General features: G+C 36.7%; 3 protein-coding genes across 4 annotated transcripts in view; 1 reads left to right on the top strand and 2 right to left on the bottom strand.

Annotated features, from left to right (window-relative positions):
- Positions 1 to 17867, bottom strand: part of LOC100749530 — a 65618-nt gene extending 47751 nt beyond the window's left edge. Inside the window, exon 1 of the mRNA XM_024368027.2 lies at positions 17804 to 17867. The gene's annotated coding sequence lies outside the window, so the exon portion shown is untranslated. The remainder of the gene's footprint in view (positions 1 to 17803) is intronic.
- Positions 17868 to 18805: 938 nt separating this feature from the next.
- LOC100749325 (RNA polymerase II subunit A C-terminal domain phosphatase SSU72) lies at positions 18806 to 20638 on the top strand. Its single transcript, XM_003489928.4, has 4 exons — positions 18806 to 19204; positions 19287 to 19430; positions 19622 to 19880; positions 19972 to 20638. Exons 1-4 carry the CDS (start codon positions 19122 to 19124, stop codon positions 20071 to 20073), a joined length of 588 nt encoding a protein of 195 aa, XP_003489976.1. The 5' UTR covers positions 18806 to 19121; the 3' UTR covers positions 20074 to 20638.
- On the bottom strand, positions 20406 to 23204 carry LOC100748527 (large subunit GTPase 1 homolog). 2 transcript variants are annotated; one of them, XM_012386272.3, is made up of 5 exons: positions 23096 to 23204; positions 22814 to 22974; positions 21323 to 22700; positions 20920 to 21241; positions 20406 to 20770 (listed from the first exon to the last, which is right to left on the bottom strand). In XM_012386272.3, the coding sequence occupies exons 2-5, from the start codon at positions 22913 to 22915 to the stop codon at positions 20635 to 20637; spliced, it is 1938 nt and encodes a 645-aa protein (XP_012241695.1). In that variant the 5' UTR covers positions 22916 to 22974; positions 23096 to 23204; the 3' UTR covers positions 20406 to 20634. The 2 variants fall into 2 exon arrangements, with proteins under 2 accessions (XP_012241695.1, XP_012241694.1); XM_012386271.3 differs by lacking the exon at positions 23096 to 23204 and having other exon boundaries at positions 22814 to 22986.
- Positions 23205 to 23280: the final 76 nt, after the last annotated feature.

Here is a 23280-nt window from a genome sequence, read left to right as displayed (position 1 = left end):
TGAAATTCTTTTTTGTGAAAGATTTTTGGTTTTCAGCATCGTAAAGTAGATTAATAGATATATAATGTCTACAGAGTACTGGATGAGGATCGATTAACTTTTAGAACATTTTATTGAATTTTGTAAAATTTATACAAAAATAAAACTAGATACATGCAATCGTTACACGAACTTTTGAATTTGTAGGATTCGTTGAAAGTTATATAGTCAGATATTTCGTTTATAATCTTTAATTTTATATTTTGCGCGATCTTTTACACACGATATAAACTGCAAGTAATATTTGTTTCTCTTTTTTATCAACGACTAATAGATCATTGCGAGTGCCGTGTAAGAAAAAATTGGAAACGAAAGTAGTATACGGAAATTTCACTCTAGAAAGCGTAAGTTTATGGATACCTCGACCACCAGATGATCGGACGATCTTCCTACGATAAAAATCTCAAAAACTCGATGAAAAAATGTCGATAAATCCGCCATTCGTCGCTTCTCTTCGCGTGTTACGCTTATACAAAGAATTGTTTTTGATTAATTGGAAAAATAAAGGGGGACGAGAACGTATATTTGAAAAATATCAGGAAAATTCAAACTTTCTCTGTCTTTGCTATACGTGTAATCGAACGTGCGACAGTAAAACACGAACGAATCTCGTTCTATTCGCTCTCATCCATCCTCGTTCTTACGTGAAGTTCATTACGAAGTCGAAGTCCGTCTCGGAATTCCGTTCAACTCTCTCGAGAGTCTCGATCGTCCGGAACGATCTCGTTTACGTAACGATCTAACGGATTCCGTGTGGCATACGCAGACAATTGCACCGAATCGCCCATCAAAATGGAAATGTATACCCTTGGCGAAACGTTCTGACCAGCCGAAGGAAAACACTGATTCTCGAATTTTTACCGAAGAATCGAGATTTACCGGCGGAATCGACCGATCGGTGTCGTTGCCTGTGAGAATCGAACGGTCATGACGACGATGACGGTTTGATGAATCTGCTTATTGATTTGGAGGGCAATGGCCTTCGAGGATGTGAAATGGTAATAGCTTCGGAGAGATCGGAAGAGCAAGAGTGAGAAAGCAGGCTGCAACAGCGTGACAAATTGATATGGAAACTAGGAATGACTAGGAATGACGATAGTTTTCGACAAAGATAATTAGTACGAGTGACTTTTCGAAGAAAATCGTTTAAATGGATTTTTGCTTCGAATTGGGACAGAATCTCCATCGATTTCTAAAATGGCCTTGAACACGCTTTTAACATTTTATGCTACATATCTATCGATATATATGTGTATGTGTATGGATTTGGCTATATTTTTGCAATATCGTATTACGTGTAGTATCCGCGTGGATGATGTATGCAGCGTGAAGGAAGCGGAACATCGTAATCCCGTAGGGAAAGGAATAAATATTATTACTACGTATCTATTGCGAAACGACGTGTTCGTCGTTGAGGATTGTAAAATCAAAATATCCATTAACTCTGTGAAATCTCAAAGGTGCTTTGTTATACCAAATATTCAGCTAAGATTGAATTCTTTATGCAAAGATAAACAAAAGCACATTTACCTCGTCAACTTGCTTTGGTTCCATCTTAATAAGCGACAGTAAGTAGTAACGTTATTTTATGTACCTTCTTACGTATCGACATAACTGGGACCGCGTAAAATTTCCACGAATAAAATGAGATCGCAAAAGGAGAAAGTTTAAGAAGCGCTGCTTTAGAGGATGTAGGATATTTAGAACGTTTAGCTTCCTTTTAGGTTCGAGTTTTTAACATTTTGACGATTACAAGTATTTTGGCGGATTTATCGAATCTGACAAAATTCTTCCGAGAAACACCGTGTCCTGATTTTCTCAATCGATCGTCGTCATGAAGTCCTTGACCAGTGGCGAAATCTCGAGGTCGAATCAAGATCTATAGAGAATACGTTTCTATGAAATTCAAAGAACCTCGTACCGGGCGCCACGAACCCAAGAATTCGGAAAATATTTTAGAATTCTGTCAGTGGCTGATTTGAATCGTACAACGAATTCGTATTGTTTTAAGCGGGACGATCGAACGGTGAACGGAAAAGACTGGAGACGAAGGAAGGACACGATGTACAAAATGAAGGAAATATCCCAAGAAAAGATAGAAGACGAAAGTCCTAAAAATGGGAAAGATCGTGAAACACTGAGGGAAAGACTGAAAAAAAAGGAAATATCCTAAAACAAGAAAGATAGAACAGAAACTCTGGAGAAAGAAGAATAAAGCAAAGGAAAAGAAAGCGAAGAAGAAAGGTGAACAGTATATATCGTATATGTACTAAGAGAGGGAATTACGATAAAAAAATGTTCATTAACAACTTCGACTAAACTTAGTACATAGAAAAAATGAAAATGTGGACAGGGTGTGCTGGACGAACGACGACGATACCGTGGAAGACGACTGGAAAGTACGGTAGACCAAGGGGGAGTATGTCTCGTGGTGAAAGAGAAAGGCTATGGGAAAGGATGTATAGCAGAACGAGTGGCAGTCGACGTCTCTCTTCACAGTGCATCAACATAGTGACCTTTCGTCGTTACGAAACGCTTAGTCCTGGGAGGTTAGGCATTAGACCGACGCCGATACCGATTCCGCTATATCGTTTAACTTGCGAAACACGAAGCCTCTTTTTCTTCGCAATTTACTCGTAATTACTTAAATTCGATTCTTCTGCCACGTAACGCTTCGTCTCGCGCTTAACACACATCCTGGAATTCGAATCCTAATCGAAATCACTTAACGATGAGTCAATGATAGCATCGCGTCGCTATGAGCGTGACTGCACTTCTTTTATTATCCTTTTTTACACTCGAAATAACGAATAACGAAATTACAGTGTCGTACAAAGATGGGAAAAAATGTTGTCTCACGGAATGGATGGCGAGCGATAAAACGGCAAAAGCGATGAAACGATAAAGCGATGAAACGAATCAGGTGTATTAGATATTATTAATTAGGTGTAACGAAATTTGTACTACACGGATTACATGGACACTGTGACGACGTGTGATGATACTAACATCTTCTAAAAGAAAAGATGACAAATCTGTATTTGTTGATTCTTTGAAACGACGAACATTCTTCAACGTCGCGAATATCATTTCGGTCACTAAAATCCATCGCTTTTATGATCTTCTATCGGTCTGATATTTACATCGTCCGAATCGTAACTATATTTGAAAGAACTGTCGATATCGTCGCTTGGGCGATCGCACAAAGTGTGTATATATTTAGAGGAAATTTCTTCTTCGCTCAAAAATGCACGATACGTTGCTAGTTTTAAAAGTTTAGCAGTACCAAATCGAGTACCAAACAACGTACAGGAGATCGGAAAAAGACCTACCGTGACAAATGGCGAACGACGAAGACGATCACAAATTTTGCAACGTTACAACGTTTTACGATAAAACGTACAAGTTTGGAGCTACGACAACCTGACCGTTGACGTACGGTGATTTTAAAGACGTTTTAACGAAAGTCGTCCCCGACCGCGAAATACGTATATATTTACTGAAAATAACTGAAAATATCCAAAGTCAATAAAATAATGAAATTATTCAATCGCAAATCCAAGCTTAACCTCGCAAGCCCATAATCAAACCGCTCTAACGAAGGTTATCTGAAATTCCGACCGAGGATATCCACAACCGATTAAAAAGTTCAAGTCCAACAACTTCGTAAACCAACGGACAATCTCTAACGAATCTTCGATCCCTCCGTTATTGGCCGTGCGTTTTCGCCGTGTTCATCGGCGTTTATCGCCAGAAGCGAAGATATTACGAAACGGCTAGCAGCAGGTAGGTATCCAGGTATCCACACATCGAGGAAGATCGAAAAATTCCTACGAGTTCCTAACGGTTCCGTGTACAGTACATATAGCCAGCTCGTTAACGCGTATCGCGTCCACAACATAACGTCGAATATTAGATAACAGAATGATGGTGTTCCACGTGATTCTTCGACGTGGACTGGTCAACGATAATAACGGGTTAATAAAGATTAGATGCCGCGATACGGACACGGCGGTGAGGACAAAACGGGGCAAAAACGTCCCCGGATGTTCTACTTGTTTCTGGTAATCGTATCCCAGACCGGTGCAATTCCGTTATGCAACGTCGCATCGCATCGTATCGGGGAGGATGTGACGATCGTCGGCGACGTTTTTGATTTCCATGCAATATACCGTAAGACGTATGAAAAGTCACGGAAACGCGGCTCGAACATCGGTACGCGAAATCCCGGAGCAAACGCGAGAACCGGTAATGCGGTGCACGCATGGATGACTCGGCGCATCCTGTCCCATCTAACTCGATTACGCTTCCGCGAAATTTTCATATACAGATAGCGGATTTTACCTACCTGGTTGACCTATTAAGGCCCAACGTTGTGTCGCAAAGAAAGATTTCTTCCTTCGAGATACCGGTTTCCAAGGCTTTGAGCTTCTACACTTTCGAGTCTTCGTATTCTCGTATCTTCGCAGGTTTCTAAATTTTATAATTTTCAAACTTTCTAATTCGTAATTGAATCGTACATTTTCAAATACGCAGATTTTCAAGTTTTTAAAACTTGAAGTTTTTAAGCTCCTAGACTTTTCAAGTATTCGCATCTCCAGATGTTTAAATGTTCGAATTTTTCGACTTTCCGATTTCAAATCTTCCAAACCTTCGTGTTTTCGTATCTTTCTATTTGCGAATCGTCTACCTTACAAGTGGATCGTTCACCTTCGAACGTTTAGGTTCTCAGAGTTTCTCATATTTTCGAATGTTTTCATTTTTGCCTAATTTCATTCACTGCCTAACTCGTAATAGGTTGCGCGAAGCGTATACGTATATACGCGTTACAAGTGTGACAAAATTTCTGTTCATCCGTATACTTAACTCTCCTGTCAATGTACGACTCTATAAAATTCGATCGCGTGTTTGGACCTGTCCTCGAGTATCCAATTTTTAGCAAACGTTACAACTCGAATTATCGCAACTCGATTGCAGCTGAAATTCCAAGAAAATGCTTGAGAATTCCAGGATCTTACGAGTAATTTGAAAAGGAAAAAAAGGAAATTGTGCTGTTTTTGCATACAGAAACGATTTACGAAGATCAGCTGAGCGTGCGAGCACGAAGATTACTTTAAAATGGAGTAGCAAGGTTATGCAACGTAATGCGATAATTGCAGTCAATAACGTGGTTCCGTTATATAATTCCGCATCCTTCGTGTGCCTCGTAACGACAGAAATTTCATGTGCGCGATCATCTGTTGATTTATCTCGTTACAATCGCCGGAAATTGATAATTGCTGTATAATTGAAACCCCCTTAAACTTCTTTGCATTCGTTATGTTAATCACTCCAGAATGATGCAATCTCTGAAATTGCTGTTTACGAACTCTCGTGAAACAAAACTAAACTGGACTCTCTTCAAAACCCATCGCGACACCTAATGAATACAAAATTACGGAATAATATTTATAGAATTATTATAAATTCCACTAGAATTCGTAAATCGTAGAAATCGTAAAAAATTTGACGTTCCATGTTCTTCCATGTACGTACAATCGACAAGTAAAGTTTAAATTAGGTTTCAGCTCTTAAACATTACGTACGAAAGATGTTAAGCTCGACGATTAGAAGCAGAACATAGTTTGTCCTAACCCAGAGAAGGAAGACCATGAAAAAATAAATAGCAATTCTATGATCTAGAATACATAGCTCGATTCTATAAACTAGAATAGTCGTGCAAAATACGTTTCGTTGTAACAAAAAATACATAAGAGATGTTTGCAGATGTTCGAATACTTTCGCGAGCCTCTATAATACGAGTAATAGATTTGTTCATTAGCATGCAACGTTAGAACGTTGTCTCGATGTAGGATTAATTTCTAAAGAAGAATTTGTTCGGTTTACTTGAAACTTTCACGTTACACCCCGTATTGGACTCGATCCCATCGCTACTTAGTCACGAACGATGTCTAGGACGAGTCTTCGAGCTGTTCCAAAGTCGAATCACGCGCGATTCTTGGACTCGTCGAAGGCAGCTGGCCAGACGGATTTCTCGTTGCTTTGCCAGAGCATCTCTGGACGCTAGCGTTACGCAACTCGGCCTGATATTCGCGACGAACGCCGTAAAAAGCTTCGCAGAACAATCTTACTCATCTTCTGCTTTCGCAACGAATGATCATCAAAGACGTTTCAAAGACGTTTACGGTGTCACGAAGACGGATGGCCACCTAATTTTGGTGAATACTAACGATCATGCACGAGTTTCTCTGATCGAATCGATTGAAAATGGGAAGAAAAAATTGCGCGAGAAATGGTTGTACGACGAACGAATCGATTTGTCTTTCCAGCACCTCGTTGAAGCTGAGAAACACCTGCGAGCAATGACTTGGACTTCCTTCTACGAAAGAATTCCCATTTTCAGAGCGAATCGATCGTTTGGGATATTCCGGTGGTAGAATATATTGCTTGAGAAGGTATCGGGGTTAAGGGTTAACTTAATTTTGTAACGTACAATAATAATTTATTTCTTTGTACATTAGGCCCATAGTCTATTGCGAAAAGTTTATTGGGTTCTTATTTCTAATGTTTTACGCTGTATCGTATTGAGTTGCTTTTTTATTTGAATATATTTATAAAATAAATTTTCTGAAATGTTTTGGGATACTTCTGTGAGCCATTGTATATTTCAGAAGAAATAATTCTTACTAACTACGATAACTAAATAGGTAGGAAATAATGATTAGATTGTGATATGCTGTATATGTAGCGTATATATATACCACAACAAATTAACTAAAACTACAAACTAAAAAATATTACGAAGGTTGCTAACACTCGTATAAAGAAGAACAAATTTTTAACTTTCTGTTATCGGTCACTGTATCTCGCAATTAAAATTGGGCTTTCGTGCTTATTGCGATCCAAGGAGTCGGCATGGTTGAAACAATATTATGTATTAAAAACTTAAATAATAAACAATCAAAACTCGTTACGCTTTTCCACGACGATGGAAAATCTAAGAATTCTACGATGCAAGAGCGCACGTAAATTGTTCCAGAAGATAATAACGAAACGTTAGACAAAGATTACAAAGGAGCTTTGTAAAAGGTTATCAGAATACAGGCTGGTTAGTGAATAGCTTTCGGTGAATGGCAAAATCACTGGAACGAGCGATCTTTTAACTTTAAACAGCAACGAAGAATACAAAGACGAAAGAACATTGAAATGCACCGGCACGTTTCGAGTTCTCTGTTCTTCGCGTGGCCCATTAAGGTGCGTTTAGACCAAGCGAATGCTCCTTCTGCCTGCACGTTTAGTAAAATTACGCAACATAACACGACAAAAGCTGTCCAGTGTGAATGCCTTGTCTTGGACCGAACATCGATGCACAATTATCCAACGTCCACCAATCCAGTTTTGTGAAAATTGAGATTCTATATGCGACAAATAATTCTTGACTGTTCCCCCATGTGGTATAAAAATCACGTTTATATCTACTTTATCGATTTTTTCAAAATAATATTGTCGTTTATCGTATCTGTTTGGTGTATTGTACAGGGTGTCCCGCGTGACACGACTCGTTACTTTTCTACTATTTGCGATCGTGCGACAAAAAATGTTTTGCAAACGACGATAAAAAGGTATTCCAAAAATACTTAGTTTTTATGGCGAAACCAAGATCAGCTTGATTAACATAAATAATACCATGTACTGCCCTTTCCATGAGATCGTAGAGGTCTTTCCGAGAAATTCAAAAAGCACATCGCACGATACTTTTATCAACTCGATAATAGGTTTACAGCAGCGGAAATAATAACGTTTCATCACTCGATACATTTCAGAATTGCTGATATTTCGATAAGAGAGAATTACTACGGCGTGTGCAATTGTATGTACATTCAGGTACTCTGATAATATCAATTTACTCAATCTTCTGCGAAAGAACAAAATGTCACATCGCGGAAGGCGATACAAAGTTTAAACAAGTGTTAGGAAAAAATGTATCGTAAAGCTGGCACCGAGTTAATAAAAGGATTATATAACGTGGTTTTCGAATCGGTCGGAAATTCCCCTATAATCTGTTGAAAACATATCGTTCTATTTACGTCATATATACGTTTTTATCTTATATTATCCATCTATGTTAAAAAAGAAAATATTTTCAGAATCTTTTTATTGCCATCTATAAAACGATCGTCCTGTTAAACTCCTAAAAAGGCACGTTTCGCAACCAATTTTATAATAGCATTGACAAAGATAAATACAGCGTAAAAGGTATTTATTTCGTCGTTTGAAACCATTGAAATTTGTAAACCTCTTTTGTCAATACGTGTTTGTGCAATAGATGAGTCGTCGGCAGAATCTATTCTCTCTGGTAGTTGTAGTAATTAATTTACACGCGTGCTGGGACAAAGAAACGTTGAAAATCGTCAATCTCTGCGAACGTTCGCTCGCTTCCGTTTCACGCAGAAACTCTTTTAGCGTAAATGAGTTTGGCCTTGATGTTCCCCGTATTTCTTGCCCGTTTGATCTAAATGCACGTTTATACAACGTGTTCCACCAAAAACGGAACATTTCGTTGCCCCTTTTGTCGCAGACAAGACGCGAAAGAATAAAGGACGGTAGAGCGAAACTCGAATGCTTTGGAGAGACGCGGAGGTAATTAGACAGAGGTGCCATTTTTCTACCTTATGTTCAGGATAATCGATGTTTCTTCATATATGAAATTAATTGCCTCTGTAGTGTCGCGAAAATTGATTTAACGTCTAGTTTCAGCTTGCGGTTCGGGAGGGTCAATTATATCATTTGTTTGGAAATCTTGGAAATTGCATGAAATTACCATCTCAGTCTTCGAGAAACAAAATTAGCCAAACTTCCTTTCCTAAGTAACAATTAGATCGTGAATGCTTGGGAAATTCAGAGTTTTTGAACGCAACTCGCAATTCGAACTAGCAATTTATCAGCTTTTTATACCTCCTATTTGGGAATTGCTCTAATGGTTCAATATTTTAAAAGATAAATAGTAGAATTTCGTTCTCTATAAAAGAATTTCGGCGATATTATACAAATATTCTGTAACAGAAAGGTGCGAAAAATATCTAAAAGAATTTTCGAGAAACCACATTTCGAAGAATTGTTCATTTAGCAATAGCAATCTGAACATGCGTGTTTCCACGTTGCTTATTTAACGACGGCACAAATATATCGCAATCTAATGTTCCGCATTAGCGTTATCTTTCTTACTCGTCGTTTTTCCGATCTGGTGTATCGCTAAAGAGCCATTAGCTGGAAGAACAAGAAAGAGAGTCTAAAAATATTAGAAGTAATACGGTCGCTGCGAAGATGTACAACCAGGAAACGTTGTATCGCGTTGCTTTCTCCGAAAGACCTTTCCTCGACGCGTGAAAGCGACGACTGCCCTTACGATTCCTCTCTCGCCTCTCTCGATTCCGATCATCGAGATCCGACATCGACGCGATAGCAAGAAATATCATATTTCTATTATGGATCGAGTAAAGCAAAAGAGGTTGGTAGATGGAAGGAATCGAAATCGAAATTGAATACAGAATCGTTCGATCGACATATTAAATTTGGGTTAGAGCTTTTCCGAGGTGGCAAAGTGACGATTGTCGAATGTTATCGTGGATGCGATTTCAGAAGAACGATATTTCTGCTATCGCTGGTTTATTAGTGGGTATTCGACAAATTTATTGTTCTTATCGTACATCTGTAAATATATTTTCATAAGCGGTGAATTCTTTTCATTCTATCGATAAAGTATCGTTTTTCCGATGAAACAAAAATATTCTTTTAGTCGTTTTGTTTTCTTAAATAACGTTTAATCTTTGACTGCTGCAAATTGTAACGATATCAACGATCCAAAGTCCAATTCCAAAATATTTGCGACACTGTATCTTCATGCACTCTTTTCCCGCTTAAGAATTCAGTAAAGAATCGAATGAAAAATTATTTCAGCTGGTCTGTGCACCTTTACCTTTACTTATCGCTAAACGTCTTCCTCGTGAATACGCGAAATAACGTCAAGAATCGATGATCCACGAGTGTAAACACCGATTTAAATTCCAAAATTATTCTTAAAGAAGAATTTTCGCGTAACAACGATAAGAGCAACTTTTATGAATTTCTTTTACACTGACTGCTGGTTAGACGGAATTGGCCGTTTCTGGGATGAATAAATAGCGTTGAAGTACAAATGTGATTCTCTCGTTTCGATTCTTTCGATACTGACCATTGTTGGCACGCGGTTTGGCATTCGTCACAGTCATCAGAATGCAAAAGTTAGGAAATTTTCTCAAGGATAGTTTACGCTGGCATTGAAACTATTTTTGAAAAAAAACATGGGAAATTGGAAAGTTGTAGCGTTTAGAAGAAAAATTTGCTTTCTTCCGCGGATAAATCGGGTTTATATCCTTTAAAAATCGAAAGAAAATTTCGCAATAATTTAATCCCCGGAAAATTTCGCAATAAAGTGAACGTGCTTCGTTCAAAATCGACCGATCGATTTGTTTTTCGGTTATCGTGCACGTCGGTTTAAAAAGTTGATAAACAACAAGAAGGATTCAACTAAAAAAGATCACGCTTGTACTTCGAAGACAAATTTACACGCCATGAAAGTATAGTCACATATAACTAGTAATTAGCCTAAAAAGATTCTTAAGAATCGTCTTGCTTTTATTGTTGTTACACCAAGATCTTCCCTTAATAAAATCGTTCTCAGCCCAGACAGTAAAATACGAAGGAAAAGCTTCGTTTTCAATTAAGAACGTAAGAGCGTGCGATGTTGTGTAATTTCTCGGCGATGCTATCGTCACGCGCATCTTTGTTATCCTCTGGTCGCAAGAAAAGAAACACGGGTTCTTCGACACGATCAACAAACCGACGAGAATGTCGATGAAAATTTTGATGCAGACAACTCGTAAGACGCTTACCGTGAATCGCGTATCGCGTTGTAAACGATATTTTTCCACTTTCTAGGCCGTGTTCGAACGAGGATTCTCGTGACTCCTGGAGATCCCAGCGGAGCACGTACAACGTTCTCGTCTGTCTCCGCGAGATGCTGGGGCAATGCCCTGTCAAGGTTGTGAATGTTCGCGCGTATCGACGAACTTCCTTAACCCACGACCGTCATTTTTGTTCACGGCGTTTCCCTTCGTTAAGGTTGCTTTATAAACCCGTTCTGTTACGTTCCAGCGAGAGTGGGACAGTTCCGTTTACATTATAAATAGATCATAACGTTGTTACGTGCAGTCGAACGAGATCAAACGTCGTTGCGCTAATTACACAATAGATACGCCTATATTTAAACTGGAGGATTCGAATGGAATTTATACATTTTAAGAAATCGTCGCTTTATTCGTTTCGATAGAAATTTAAAATGAAACGTGAAACATACGGTGGCTACAAAAGGCATCGGCGCACGCTCTTATTTTCCAACGAAGCGTCTTTTTACCATATTCCACGCATTTTATTTGCACAGTATCTCTGTAGTCACGCGAAAGTAGTAACTAAATAACACGATATTTTATTTTTCACCCAATTATCGTTCTTCTAGGAAAGACATCTTCGATTTGAACAGAATATGGACAACAAACATCGGCTTAAAACGTTACAAATTCTTTTTCCTTGCTACGATCAGAAAAAGATCGAAATATAAAGATTCGACGATGCTGGTAGGATCGATCGATTACAATGCAAATGTTGTGATAAATACAACGTTGTGCCCATACTTTTCGTAGCCTTCGTATCGTCCATTCTTTGAATACTTTCAACTTCGAATCTAACTAATCGTTCCTCCTTTTCAGGCATATCAAAGGTAGTTTTATTGCACGTGTCTTGTGTGGTCTGCGTTTATGAATATTAAATTCATCAAGTAGTACGAAATGACAAAATTATACCGCTACAAGTACGCTAGCGAACGTGATAAAAATTCATTTGCATAACTCGAAGGTCGACGATATCCACGCGTTCATCCAGCACGCGCGATGAAAGTGACGGAAGTCACGGACGCGGATGGCGCGTTTTCGCGAGTTTCCGCGGCAGGAATCGCGCCACGTTCTCCGATCGATCGAGGATGCCAGGCTGTATACCGTGAAAGCGCGAAACCAGCCAGTAAATGTCGTTAAACGTGCTGTTTGATTCGCGGCACGATCTGTCCTCGATCGGTATGCGAGCGCCGAAGATCAGACTCGATACTTCGATATCGAAAACGAGTCATACGCTGAAAACAAACTCGATTCGAAGATAATCTCTATCCTCCCGTGCCTTCTGCTTCGTTGCGAATTATCGTGTATTTGGTTGTGCGAATTCCCGAGAATAAGATCGGATTTTTGGTCAGTCGAAGAGGAAGCGGAAGATCAAATTCGAGTCGCTAAAAAGCCAAACTGATCAACGCGATTATCGCGACTTTTATCGCGTGAACGTGAATTTACGAAAAAGATCGAATCTTTGATCGCAAGGATCAGTTTTTCGTATCTCGAAACGCAAATTCCGATCGATTCTACTCTTTACAATTGCGTCTCGATTTCATTATACAGATACGTGGTTGATTTTCAATTCTCAGGAGCCAAATTGATCAACTCCGCTCTTTATAAAGCTGTGAATTCCACATTATTCAGGTACCTGATTAGTATTCGACATCCCAAACAAGAAATACGTATTATTTTCATAAATTGATTTATAACAAAGAAAAGTAGCACGCGTGATTCTAGATTTCAAGGAACATTTTCAAAAATAATATTTGTGACTCTCGTCCTTTCGTGCCTCGTAATTTATGACTCAAACGATACTAAATTCGATACTAAATACTAAAATACAAACGATACTAAATACTAAAAATAAAAAAAAATATAGAGATAATAGAACTATGCTGATGATAGCTATATATCGATAGATACGTATAAAGATGAATTCGTACTGATGGACGAACGGATTCCGACTCAAAGTACCAGTTGAACGCCATAGTTAACAACCTGCACTGCCAATCTATCTTAATAGCATGAGAATTATTCCGTCGTTTCGAGGCGAGTGTCTCCAAATGTTGGCAATTGACCAACTGGCCGCTCGAAAAGTCTCATTCGACCAGCTCGTGCGAAGGATTTTCTGCGAGTCGCGTGACAGCCGTTTCGCAAATCCTACTTGTTTATGCTGTAATATAGGCTTTAAGAAACTAAGAAAAAGAGAAGTGGAAAGACGAGGAAAGAAGGAAGAGAACAATAAGGGAGGAAATGATGGGTAGTTATTGAACGATCGACGTTCATTTAACAAACTGTTCCACGATTCGAACGATAAGGAAGAGAGGAACGATGAAAGGACGAGAGGGAGAAGGACTAAGGAGAAGAAGGAAAAGGGAAAAGAAGAGATACGGAGCTATTGATACTGATTGACCCATGATTTGTACCTATACGAAGGAGAAGATGAGGATGAAGATCGAAGAAAGGAAAGGAGAGAAAAAAGGAAAAGGAAAGGGAAGACGCGGAGCTGTTGAAAGATTGACATGCTGTTACCGAGCATAATTTATATTCTAGGAAGAAGACGATGAAAATCAAGAAGGAAATAGGAAAAAGAAGAACGAGGAAACGCCAAGTTATTGAACGATTGACATTCGTTTACCGAGCTCCCCCGTAATTTAAATTATAAGAAGACGAAGGCAAGATACAAGGCGAAAAGGAAAGAATAAATATGGAATGGACCATAATTTAGATTGCAAAGAGAAGAAGAAGAAGAAGAGGAAGAAAAAGAAGAGGAGAGGAAAGTGTAGAGAAGAAAAATGAAAGAAGAGGCGCAAGGTTGTTGAACGATTGTTATTCGAGTCGTGAGCTGGCCCATAATTTAGATTATAATTTAACGGGTGCCTGCAACGCGCGGATGATGATCGGCCAACCATTTTATGCAGACGACATGCGTCAAACGTCGACAAGATGGCTCACGCCGGTGGAACGTCCCTCGTCAATATCCATAAGTCAAAGGACATCCGTCTTTGCGTACACACGCGGAATAATTTACAAGGATCCGTGATAACCAGCCGAAGGAATCGTTGCCGGACAACGTGCGCGAGGTAATAATGCACGGGAACGAGATGACGCTGTTTCCTTTCGATGAAGCGATAATAAGGCGCAACGAAGGCTGCCTTGTATTTATTAATGGATTGCACGGTAGCGTACACTACTAGAATAGAAAAAATGTAGAGAAAGAAAATGTAGGGAAAAATAGGGATACGAAAGATGATAGTGTAGTATTCGGATAAGTAATCGATGGCATATACCGTTGAGGACGAAAATAAGTGGAAAGGTAAGGTAGAAATAGGTATGGTCGAAGTTTCGTTAACTACGATTTAACGGCTTAACTACATAAAAGAGTAAGTATTAATTTCAATTTGTTTGCTACATATTTTACGTACAATAGGGATATATAATAAACAAAACTGAAGCATATAACACCAGTATTAGCACGATCGAACTTCATCTTCCACTATCTGCCACTTTATTTTTGTGCCCGACTGCATAAACGAGTATTGTAATTACCGAATATACTTGATACTTATCGACCGCTTGTATTACAAGGAAAACTAGGTTGTATCGTGCTTTGAAAATTTCTATACAGATTTAGTACAATTTTATCGAAGCTAGATTTAGAGTTAACAAAGTCCCGTTATTTATGGTCGACAGTGTACTTAAATATAATTGGTGGAAAATAGAGCGAAATAACGAAGATCGAAGAGGATCGAAGCGAAACAACGCGAGTTGAGGCTATTAGAAGAAAGATGGTATTTCGCTTACAATTAAGCAAAGTTGAAATTCCTCTCTCGAGGCATTTGCTTTTTCCTGTTTTCCTTTTTTTTTTGGTTTAATTACATCACTCTTGTGTCACGCACGCAATCGTACAACCTTCGGTTACGAATTTTTTACTTCTACATTAACCTTGAGTTAAAAGACGAGCGTACGTAACAACAGTTAGTCCAACGTTTTGTTGCACATTAATACCATCTTAATCTACGATGCTAGTTTATGGAGCGGTAAGATATGATTGGATCATAATGGAAAATGGAAAGAATAAATAGTTCCTGTTGCAAATAGAAATTTTTTATCTATCCAACTATCTATTCGCGGAATAAAAATTGCGTAAAACTTACGACCTGTCCTAAATTTTTATTTTTATGCTACAATACTGCATTTTTTTGTATCTTTAGTCGATAGTTTGACGTGTTATTCGTCTAATAATTAGTAGCATAGATTTGCCACGAGCGAGACTGCTAAATTTTAGTAGAAATTAGAAACGTTTGTATTTCAAGATTGAAAAATGAATTTCTCCTTCTTGCGTTTTAATTTAAGGAAACGAAAGGAGTTCGTGTCCTTTTATTGCGATTTTATTAAAGCAAAAAGATAGCTGTTTGAAACTGTTCAGACTCGTTAAACACGCGTCGCAAGATTCCCTCATTCCGATAGCGCGGTTCTTTCAATTTAGATTCGTGACTGGCATCTTTATAATATTTCTAGTATGTACGTACAATATACGCGGACATCTTGTACCTCGTTCGACATCCATTAACGATGGTTTTTACCATCCGTTGGGGATAAAGAGGTATTAATTCGTTTTAACGAAACGTTCCAAAGATCTTAGTATCGACAGTCGTCTCAGTAAATTCACCGTGTAACATGTAAAAATTACATATCGACGTTTAAAACCGTAGTACGATGGATGACTCCGAATAAAAACAAATAACAGAAAACAAAGGTTAAAGCATAAATTCAATATTTTTATAACTTTAAAATAATCGATTTTATATTATTTAGAAACGACGTTTTATATTCTACCCATGTTCGGTTTCGGTTCAGTTTAGTTTCAGTTCGATTTCGGTCATAGAGATACAAAGATAGAGTACGCGAGTCATATCTTACCGTGTAACTGAATGCGACATGGGCATAGAAAGAGAACGCTGCATAGAGACCCCTTCTGTTCTGGTCTAATCCGCTAACGCATGCACACTGGCGCCGCTCATTGATCGGTGTTACGCTTACATATTTACTGTACGAATGTGCATACGTCATCAGACAAGGACACAAGGGGCCTCTATGTAGAGTTCAACCTTCTATTCCTATAGAATCGCTTTTCAGTTCACTCACACGCTCTATCTTTATATGTATCCCTATAGTTTCGGTTTGATTTCGGTTAGATCGCAAAACCGTGTACAATATAAAGTAGAATATTCACCAATGGGTGAGTATTAACCTAGTGGGTAAAACAGATTTCTACCTAGATTTCGTTTCTTTAGTTGTATTCATAAGAATAAATTGCATGAAATTTGGCATGAAATCGCATAAATATCCGTAGTCTAATTATATTTAATATCTAGCCCATAATCGTTAAAATAGACAGCCTCTCTACCCCGATAAATATATAATTAAATTAATTGTTAAAAGTATGTATATTTGTGAATATTTGTAAAGAAAAAGAAATGTTAAATCGATCGTTTTGGTAGGTTTGGTAATACTAGTGTAATGTAATCGTCTCTCTTCGAAATTTGTTTTATTCGAGTCACACGTTGAACGATCAAGAAACACATTCCCTTTCATGGTAAAAGCACAAAGTATGCGGGTAACGAGATCCATTGAGGACAATAGAAAAAGACGAGTCGCGGATCTAAATTGGTTTCGACAATCGTCGACCAGTTTGCTCAACGACGAGACGACGAAAAGAGTTGCAGCAACCAGCCGGGATGAACAGAGCTAACCGGTGAAGAAACGAACTTAAAGACGAATGCAGATTGAAGATCGTTTCTGTGTCGCAACAATTGACGCTTTTCAAACGACAATTTCTCAATCAAATCGTCATTGAATAGCTTAAAATACGACGATTTGAACATTCAACAAGTGCATGCAACGTTTCGACGCTTAAACGTTTGAAAGATTCAGAATCCTTGAAATTTTTAATTTAAATACTCGAATTTTTGGTTCTTTAAATTTATAGACATATTTGCATTTTAGAGTATCGGAGCTTTTTAATTTTAGCATATTTCGATACTCGATTGCTTTACCTATAAATTTGAGATTTTTTAATTTCAAAGTTCTTGGATCTCTAAATTTCTAAATTTTCAGACTTTCAAGCTACCAACTTTTCGAATCTGTCGATTCTTCAACTTTTTAGAACTGAATTCCAATTGTAAGTGATTGGTAAATAAAAAAAAAAATTCACTGAAAGAAGAGTTTAGAAATGAAAAAGGATCGAAGGATTAGTCGATCGCAAAATTAAAGTCTCGTCGAGATCGAGATACCAACTCCGCCTTAATTCCAGCCCGGAACCCACAATTTTCATTGCCGACGACGCTTGTTATTTCACGATTTTGCAAACAAATTTGCGGTCGTACAACATTGCGTGATTTAACCACGAATTCATTCGATATTTTTTTTCCATGGATTTTTATCTCTTTATTACTTATATTACTATCATGCCGTAAATTTAAAAAATGGAATAAACGATAGGCTATTAAAATATTAAAATACACAATAAAATTCGCATTATTCCTGTTCAATAAAAGACTTTATGGTTTGAAACAAATGTTCCATTCCAAATTATAAAAATTTCGCTTTCGAGAAATATCGATGTAAAAATTAATATTAAGCAAGAACAGTTGCACACGCGTCAAAACGAAATATACCGAGACTATACAATATGTTTATACATATGTGTAGGTATAAAATTATAATATATCACACGATAACGTTTTTATCCGGCGAATTACTGTTTTATTTATTGATTTTGAACTCACCGCATCGTCGTCTTGAAACTGCTCTGACAGGTTTCATAGTAAAAAATGTCCGAAAGAGGTTCGTTTCTTCTTCACACGCGCATACACACACACACACACACGAGCGCGCGCGCGCATGTACACTTCCTTCTCGATAGGCTGCTTACAAGTGACGCCTCACATTTCGTAAGCCTATTTTCAAAAAAATGATATTACATGTCTTTAAAACTCGCTCTTGTAATCTATGTAATCGATAATTAGAATAATATTGACAATTAACATTATATATATATTAGATGTTATTAGATATTAGATACAATACACAGAAAAGAAAACAGACAAAAAAATGATACATTTTTTTAATATACCTGTAGTAAAATACCGAAAGAAATAAAGTTGTAATAAGGCACTCGGAACAAATATAAATATTGAAATTTCTACGATAAATAAAATGTTACACAAATCCTACAAATATTCCCCAAATTTATGTAATAAATAGCAATCGAATCCCATGAAATGACTTGAATTAGCAAACACATATTGAACTATTACTAACCTAAATCTTACGTTTCCACATTTCTCTGTATGCATTTATTTCTAGCATCGTGTATGTTGCTCATATGTATACAAACTGCATGAATGTATCTGCTACACACGTGTAAACACTTTGGTTAACTAACTTGAGTCACTCGAATGTCACTACGTTCTGTATGCTTTACACAGTATATGTATACAAATTAGGTTAGAATGTACAAAAAAAGTACTGCGTATACAATTCGCTATACAAAACTTTCAAACATCGTATAACCCGAATATTTCGTGATTAATTCTACCTTCAATTTGCGCCGACTTCCTTGAAGCACATCAAACTGGCGGGTTCGAAGCTTATTTATGACGTCATCGAGCATTGGTCGATAAAAATTCAACATTTACCACAAACAGCACCGTCTGTCGCATTACTGACTGTCGATGCTTACAACGGCTGAACTTCTCGTACAATCGCAGATGTCACTGTTTAACGATGAACCTGCCTAACGTGAGAAAGTGTATATAGGGTTTTCATTACAAATTTTACTATGAGCAGGCGATAAATAGAAAACGCTTGAGAATCATTTTAGTCGTATAATTCTCCAGAATTTTCCGCGACCACTGATTCAAATTATTTTTGTAATCTTAACGTTGCAAAAAATCACTTCCACCAATTCTATACTAGAATTTTATGTACGTTAACAGATATACCGGATGTGACAGGCAGCGTAACGATCTTTAAGGTTAAGTGACATTACGCTTTTTTTTATACTCCGACTTTTTTTTTTATATCGCTAAACTATTCGAAACAATGCCAACGCCAAACTCTATCAGCGTAGCTGTGATATGTTCTAGCAATATGAATAGAAGCATGGAAGCTCATGCCTTCTTGAGGTAATTAGTCTTAATTGCAATCGAACAATGAATTATATGAAATATTGAATAGACGAATTCTTACTTTATTGTTCTTTTTCAGTAAAAAAGGTTTCAATGTTAAATCCTTTGGAACTGGCGATAAAGTTAAGCTTCCTGGAAATGCACCTGATCGTCCAAACATTTATGACTTTGGAACTTCGTACGATGAAATCTACAATGACCTTTTATCTAAAGACAAGCAATAGTATCCTTTCTATCAAATAAATGAATGAATTTTTTTTCTTCTTTTCACAAAATCTGTACGAGGAGTCCATTGACTTCGAGGCAAAATAGATATCTTTTTATTTTTATTTTTATTTCTTTCGCATTATCTCTGATAAGTATCATAAAGTTTATGAAATAACTGAAACTAAAATTCCTTAACTGTAACATTAGCTATACACAAAATGGTTTGTTGCACATGTTAGATAGAAACCGTAGAATAAAACCGAAACCAGAACGATTTCAATTATCCAAGGACAAATTTGACATTTTAATCACATGCGAAGAACGTGTTTATGATCAAGTAATCGAATGTATGGAATCTAGAACTCAGGAAGATAGTCAACCAGTACATTTGATTAATATTGATATTCAGGATAATCATGAAGAAGCTACAGTTGGATCGTTCCTCATTTGTGAATTAGTCACTGTGGTAATTTCAGAATTCATTAAAATTTATGCATTTGTATATATTTAAGTCCTCCTGCAATTATTTCTCTAACTAAAAAATTGTTTTTTTCCAGCTGGCCAATAGTGAAGATTTAGATAACGATATAGATGAACTACTTCACGAATTTGAATCAAAGTTTGCAAGAACGATCTTACACACGGTACTTTTTTATTAAGAAGCCTGTTGTATATCAACAACTTGGTGTTCATCAACGACTTAACTTATAAAAGCAGACTAAATTATATATACTATAAATGTAGCACCACATTATCTGAATCAGATTATGTGAAGCGAATTCCGTTTTTACGTAACAAGTAAGAATTCGATTCGCGCTTGCTGTTTAATGAGATATTGCTTTCCACGGAAATCGTTCTAGAAATCTGCTGTTACATTCATACTGTATCTCTAATCCGTGACAAAATATGCAAAAGCAAGATTATTGGATTCGTTCAGGTTTCGAAACGCTAGTATCAGAACGATTAGAAAAGATTAAAAAGCAAAGAATACAAATTATAAAATATTTTAATTTTATAATATATACGCATATAAGTACAACAGCAAGCTATTCTTATATGTGTATGTATGCCGTTATTAGAATGTATTTGTAGTACATAGAATCAATATGAGTCTCTGATATGCTTATAAATTCAGAGATTTGTATATTATAAAATATGATCCGCTGTTATATAGCGAAAAGGCCTTCAATTCTCATAATACAATATAAATATTCGTAAAATCAATGTTGATCGAGATGAGCGTACAATCTTCTTGTTTTTTCGCGTTTCTTTTTATTTGAGTGTTTATTAATCTTTTTCCACGGTTTCCCTTCAAGCAACAAACTCTGTGTAGAACCTGTCATCGATCCTGCATCCCTAAAAAAATAATTACAATAATTACCAAAGTATTCGAAACGAAATTCGTATACACGCTCCATTACTTATTATTATATATGAGCAATTATTGTCAATAATTATACAAAAATGACTTTATCAATTAATAAATATACAATAATGTTACATACTTTGAATTAATTCTATGTAAACCGTGCATTTTTCCAATTACTCCTTTTACATGTATATTCGAAGTATTATCTTGAAAAAATACTTTATCTAAATCTTCAGACGTAGTTTTGCTCCCTTTATTCACGCGCACTGTTCTAGGTGGAAAATGCTTATTTTTCGAAATTATTCTTCTTCGCGGAGGAAATGTATGAAACGTTTTTTGTTCTGCTGTAGTGGGCGCAACGCAATACAACAATTTACCGTTTACAAAATCTTTCAGAAGATATCGCGCCGCACGTGGATTATCTGGTTGTCCATTCTGTGTCATAAAACCTCTATTATCTAAATAAAAGTATAAAATAAATTATTAAACTTATACAAATTATCATGCATTACTATCATGCTTAATACATAATTACATACAGGCATAAGCATTTAAAATTTCTTCTGCAGTTGGAGGACGATCAGCATCTTCTCCTTCTAATGGTGGAGGTATCATAATTCCATAAAGATCTTCTATAATGTGCCTTGGTATTAAAGTACCCAGTAATGTAATTGGAGGTACATGATCCCTCATTTGATCAATTGGCAATATACCATTTAATATCATTTCTGATTTTGTACAAACGAAACTAGGCATTACTAATCCAGGGCAATCACAAAGAAGTAGGTCCTTATCCAAGAATAGTGTTTGAAAATGCTTTGTTTTACCCGGTGTTGCAGACACTGATACCTTTTTGTCCATTAATAGGGCATTTATTGTGGAACTTTTACCTACATTTGGATAACCTACCAAACCAATTGTTGTGATTCCTTTCGTATATGTCTCACCCTTATAAATCATTTTGAAAAATGATACTAATTGATCTCTGCTCAATAATTCTGATGAATTCTTCACCTTTGTATTATCTTCTATATCTTTTTCACTTAATTTCTCTATTACATCATTCAATTCATTTAAATTACATTCATTAGATTGCTTAGAACTTACTTCCCCATTTTCAGTTATGGTATTATTACTACCATCATCTGCACTTTCATATTCGCTTTCTGAAGCAAATTCTGAAGTATACAAAGATCCATCACTATCATCATCCTCCACTTCACTCCCTTGTTCATTTTCACAATCTTCTTCCTCGATTATATCTTTTATCTTTTGTTTTTCAGCTGCCAATGTCGCGGAAAAGAATGCAACTCTCAAATTAATATCTGTAAAATATTTTGCCCATGCTTGTCTTTGTTCCTCTGTTAAAAAGTCTGCTTTATTAATTAGTATCAGATTCATTTTTTTAAAATCTACTTCTTTAACATATGCTTCTAGGTCCTCACAACGAAAGAGCAGTGGATTTCTTGCGTCAACTATCTGTACAATAACATCACTACGCTCAACTACTCTCCACAATTGTCTCCAAAATTCCAAATTCTTTTCATAAGGAGTTAACATCAATTCTTCGACTTCTTGCAACATAGCAAGAGAACGTCTCCATTCTAAAAATTCTTCTCTCTCTTTGCTTTGCAATTCATGAGCTGTAGTTGAACTATTCCATTTTGGCCTTCTAGGTATTTTCAGAAGGGCTTTATTCTTTTTTTGCATCTCCAGTACCTTTGCTTTTTCATCTTTCGAGAGTAATCCGATTCCATTTTTTGGATTAACGAATTTAATGTTTAATTTTTCTGCATGAAACTCGGTTCCTGCTAACTCTGCAGTAGAGAGAAATTCTTGAAAAGAATTTTCTTCCGTGACGGATTGAAGATTGAGACGTCCCCAGTCGTAGCCATCGTTTAATTCGGCAGTGTGAAGCTAATTAAAAATGCAATGTCAAAATATCGAATATTTATAGTTTAATTCATTTTAGTATGTACCAAAACAAATAGGTTATGAAAAGGTTATGAAATAGGTTATTATTATGTTACCATAGATAAATCAACATCTTTTTTATTTCTCGATGAACCGAAACGGCCCCTAATCAAAGCCTTTCCTAAATTGTTGCCTTCTACTTTTCCTTTTTTACCCATTGCGTTTGATTTTATACGACTTCAAGAAATAACAGCCAAATCACAGCCAAATCACAGCCATCGAACGTCAGCTCACAAAGGATATAACCTAACAAACACGAAGATGGTACCCCGCTAGGGGTAGCCACCCACATGTCCTACTGGACAAATTGTAAAATTTAAATAAATAAATAAAAAAAAATCGAACGTTAGAAGTAACGTGATGGCAGCATGAACGGAACATTAAAGAAATAGACGTAACGTATATTAACTAATTAAGTTATAAGAATCATTGCAAAAAGATATTTCAAATATAATTTCATGCACGGTGAAATATTACAGATAGAATTTAAAAATATATATATATTTATGCATCATACATTTGA

This window comes from Bombus impatiens, unplaced genomic scaffold (assembly GCF_000188095.3).
Source record: "Bombus impatiens unplaced genomic scaffold, BIMP_2.2 scf_0382, whole genome shotgun sequence".
In the NCBI taxonomy this organism is placed as follows: Eukaryota; Metazoa; Arthropoda; class Insecta; order Hymenoptera; family Apidae; genus Bombus; species Bombus impatiens.
Note: the sequence above shows the minus strand (reverse complement) of the source record. Positions and strands in the feature narration are given on the sequence as shown.

Coding starts and splice junctions, on each gene's coding strand:
- LOC100749325 (XM_003489928.4), top strand. CDS start 19,122: ATGCCAACGCCAAACTCTATCAGCGTAGCTGTGATATGTTCTAGCAAT. Junction 19,205..19,286: donor GAAGCTCATGCCTTCTTGAG/GTAATTAGTCTT, acceptor GTTCTTTTTCAG/TAAAAAAGGTTTCAATGTTA. Junction 19,431..19,621: donor TTATCTAAAGACAAGCAATA/GTATCCTTTCTA, acceptor CTGTAACATTAG/CTATACACAAAATGGTTTGT.
- LOC100748527 (XM_012386272.3), bottom strand. CDS start 22,915: ATGGGTAAAAAAGGAAAAGTAGAAGGCAACAATTTAGGAAAGGCTTTG. Junction 21,242..21,322: donor AATTTTAAATGCTTATGCCT/GTATGTAATTAT, acceptor ACTTTTATTTAG/ATAATAGAGGTTTTATGACA. Junction 20,771..20,919: donor TTACATAGAATTAATTCAAA/GTATGTAACATT, acceptor TTATTTTTTTAG/GGATGCAGGATCGATGACAG.